At 47.3% G+C, this 3,641-nt stretch overlaps 1 protein-coding gene across 1 annotated transcript; it reads right to left on the bottom strand.

Moving 5' to 3' along the window:
• Nucleotides 1-1,031: 1,031 nt before the first annotated feature.
• On the bottom strand, nucleotides 1,032-1,589 carry LOC125520752 (putative invertase inhibitor). The gene has a single exon (XM_048685766.1). The coding sequence runs from the start codon at nucleotides 1,587-1,589 to the stop codon at nucleotides 1,032-1,034; it is 558 nt and encodes a 185-aa protein (XP_048541723.1).
• Nucleotides 1,590-3,641: the final 2,052 nt, after the last annotated feature.

The following is a 3,641-nucleotide window of genomic DNA, read 5'->3' as shown; positions in this document are numbered from 1 at the left end:
TCCGATGGTACATACACAAAATATAGCTGAATAGAAAATTAATACTTTTCGTTGGGCCAGTACAACAATAATTGCTGCTGCAACTCTGCAGACAGGACAGGCTTATCCTGTGCTATTTCAAAAACCCGCGTTCGTTTAACCCGTGCGAGCAGGGCCTGACAATGTGCCACTTCCATACGGCTGCACTATTCATGCATGTGTATATTAGCCCGTATACCTCGGAAACGCATGACAAGAAGGAATCGTGAAGTCCGTTCCAACGTAGGGGATACCGAGCTACCTGACGCTCGGCCTCTGCAACGCCGCTCTCCATTGGCCACATCATACTCTGTCTACTTTTTTTTGCATGATTGACCGAGACAACTGCGCTTGGCTGCATGGCTGCATGTTCATGCTTCATTTTTCTATTGGATATGGAAAAAGCTGACCAACAGTTGTACACGATTGCCCGCCTGGCCTCTACCACAGTCCCAACAGTGCCTACTGCCAGTGGCGGAGCTTGCAGCCCAAAGGTGTGCGGGCGAAATAGAAAAGGTAGCATGTGAGCTGCTGTTTTAAGGTTCAGAAGTAGATTTTTTTTTTGAGACAAAGGTCCAGAAGTAGATATATAGTGTATAAAATTTCATGGGCTGGGCGGGCCACGGCCCTTTCAGCCTTGCTGAAGCTCCGCCAGTGCCTACTGCCATGCCTACTATGCCAACTACAGTCTAGACTGGCCCTATTCGTGTCAGCAAATTGACTGCTTAATTACCCTGCCACTGCAAATGACCTGCTGCTGGGTAAGGGGGGTGCCGGGACACCCGGGTGCCGTCTCACCTTTTCGTATTTTGTTACCCGACTATCCGACACCGGATAGCAGCATTTCGGACCTTGGCCTCCCGACGCACAACGCTGATCTAACAAAAACACACGAGGATCAGAGATCAAAGAGCACGAGGATTACAAGTAGAACAACTAAACTAGAAAGATACGTATTATAGTATATGCAAATCTTTATTTTATTCAAAACAACAATATTCATGTCCGCGCTCTCAAGCGAAACCGAGCAACGCGACGCCGAGCTTTGCGAGCTTGAACGCGTCATCGTCCTCCACCGTCAGCGGCGAAGCCGCGTTGCTCCTCCTGAACCCGTCCTCGCACTCCTTCGCTGCGGCCGCTGCCTTCTCCAGGATCGCCGTCGCATCGCCGAACTTCCCGCCCTTGACCGCGGCAGTGCACGCAGGCCCACCGTGCACTATACCGCCGTACAGCGACAGGCACGACCGGAGGGGCCGCGCCAGGGCCGCGTCCCCCGCCTTAATCTTCACGCCGCTCTCCCCAAGCAGACGGCCGATCTTGGCCTCCGTGCTGGTGGCGTTGGCAGCGAGGAGGCCCACGGCAGCGGCGGCGAGGTCTCGGTAGAGACCGCCACCGCCGACGGAGCCTAGGGCCTCCAGGCAGAACGTGACGTCGAAGTAGGTGCTCCCGCCGCCGACGGTCTTGCATGCGGCAAGTACAGGGACGGCACTCGCCGGCGGCGCAAGGAGGACGGACAAGAGCAGCAAGAGGACGGTGATCACGCTAGTAGAGGAAGAGGAGAAGGAAGCCATATTGTCAGTTTTGATGGTGGATTCAGTCTGCCCAGACCTCAGCCTCGGGTGTCTAGTATAAGGTGTGAGTTGTTGGACGATTAATTTCATAAACTTTTCGATTTGCTTCCTTTTTGCGGACTTTTCCATTTGATTCCATATTTGACCGGCTGTATCAATGGACCTTTCTTAATAATGCATATAATAAGGGCTACTTTTGGATTTACATTTCGACATTAAACTACAGTATTTCGGGGAAAAGGCATTCAATTCGTCGTAAAAAAACAAAGGTAAACTTATTCGCGGTAATAAAACAAAGGTAAATTGTAACGAGGACAATTAATTGCATTATAATATATAGCTGCAAAGAAAAATGGTAATATACGATTACAGAAAATTTACCTTTTCAAACGAATCATTGATCTGATTTAGCATACAATGGCAAGAAACTTTACCTTCTCAAACGAAAATTTAAGAAAGTACCCCGATACTTGTACTAGTATTTTCATAGATCCTGTAATAATTGTCCCTGCATTATAACGGGATACGATATTCTCATACATTACCACATGACTAATATATTCCCTGCGTTGCCACGGGCGAAAAACAATAAAAAATGATCAATGATAAAAGGGCATTTGGTCAAAGGATAATTAGTTCTACTTCACATATTGAGACCATGATTCATTACAAAGTTTCGTATATTTTTTGGTCAGATAATGTTCAGCTAAATAGGAAGTGGATATAATACCGGCATCTTAACTATCTCCACTATTCAAGCACAGTCAGTACATCGTTTGGTACCCACGATGTCCACCCGTCACATAATCTCCCCACCTCGAACCAATCTGTAGTTGGATGGTTAGAGGGACGGTGATATTCCCATCTCACCAGGGTTCAAGTCCAGGTGCTCGCATTATTTTTGGATTTATTTCATGATTTTTGACGATGCGCTTTTAATGAGAGGAGACGTTTCCGTCGACGACGAGGCGCCTACGATGACTTCGTAAATCTCAGGATATATGCCAGTTCATTCTCTCGAAGGTGTTCATAGGGGGCGAACCAACCTGTGATTGGATGGTTAGAGGGACTATGATATCCTCGGCCCATCAGGGTTCAAGTCCTGGTGGTCGCATTTATTCCTGGATTTATTTCAGGATTTTTGGCGATGCGCATTCAGTGGGAGAAGACGTTTCCGTCGATGACGAGGTGTCTACGATGACTTCATAAATTTCAAGATGATATGTCGGCTCAGTCTTTCGGAGGTGCTCATAGAGATAGAGTGTGCGTGTATGCGTTCATAGGGGTGAGTATATGCGCATGTATATGAGCGCTTGCGTCTGTATGGTGTTAAAAAAAGAAGGTGTTCATAGGGGTAGGGTGTATGTGTGTGCGCGTTTATAGGGGTGGGTGTATGTACGTATGTATGAGCGTTTGCGTCTGTATGGTGTTAAAAAAGAAGGTGTTCATAGAGGTATGATGTACGTGTGTGCGCATTTATAGAGATGAGTGTATGCATATATGTATGAGTGCTTGCGTCTGTACTCTGTTCAGAAAAAAACATAATCTCCCCACCTCAACATTTTTCTTCAACCAAACCCATCTCCCGGCGTAAGAAAAAAAGCCCTAGAAAACCGAGCACCCATCATGTCGTTCATTCTCCTTGGTGCAACCCAACACATGCACCATTGCTCCTCCGACACCGCTTACTACCGCGCCTCCCATATGATGTTGCCCTGTCTCGCTCCCTCTGTTCTCCAAACCACACTCTCCTGCAACCCCTTCGATTTGAGCTATTTTAATTAAATAATATATTTTTTAATTAATTTGTATAAATATTACGCCTATATTTTTATTTTTAAAAATAATACACCAAGGTCTAGTCGGCCCACCACAGGACGATTGGCTTCCAGTCAGCCCGCAGCAAGCCGACTGGGACTAATTGGGGCTTCCACTCAGCCCGCAGCAAGCCGACTGGGACTAATTGGCTTGCTGCGAACCAATTAGTCTCAGTCGGCTTGCTGTGAGCCGACTGGAAACCAATCGGCCTGTGGTGAGCCGATTAGGTGCATG

Source organism: Triticum urartu, chromosome 7 (assembly GCF_003073215.2).
Source record: "Triticum urartu cultivar G1812 chromosome 7, Tu2.1, whole genome shotgun sequence".
Taxonomy (NCBI): domain Eukaryota; kingdom Viridiplantae; phylum Streptophyta; class Magnoliopsida; order Poales; family Poaceae; genus Triticum; species Triticum urartu.
The sequence above is the reverse complement of the archived record's forward strand: the minus strand, read 5'-3'. Positions and strand labels throughout refer to the sequence as shown.

What these genes read in the sequence shown, in the direction of transcription:
- LOC125520752 (XM_048685766.1), bottom strand. Translation starts at nt 1,589, where the DNA reads ATGGCTTCCTTCTCCTCTTCCTCTACTAGCGTGATCACCGTCCTCTTG.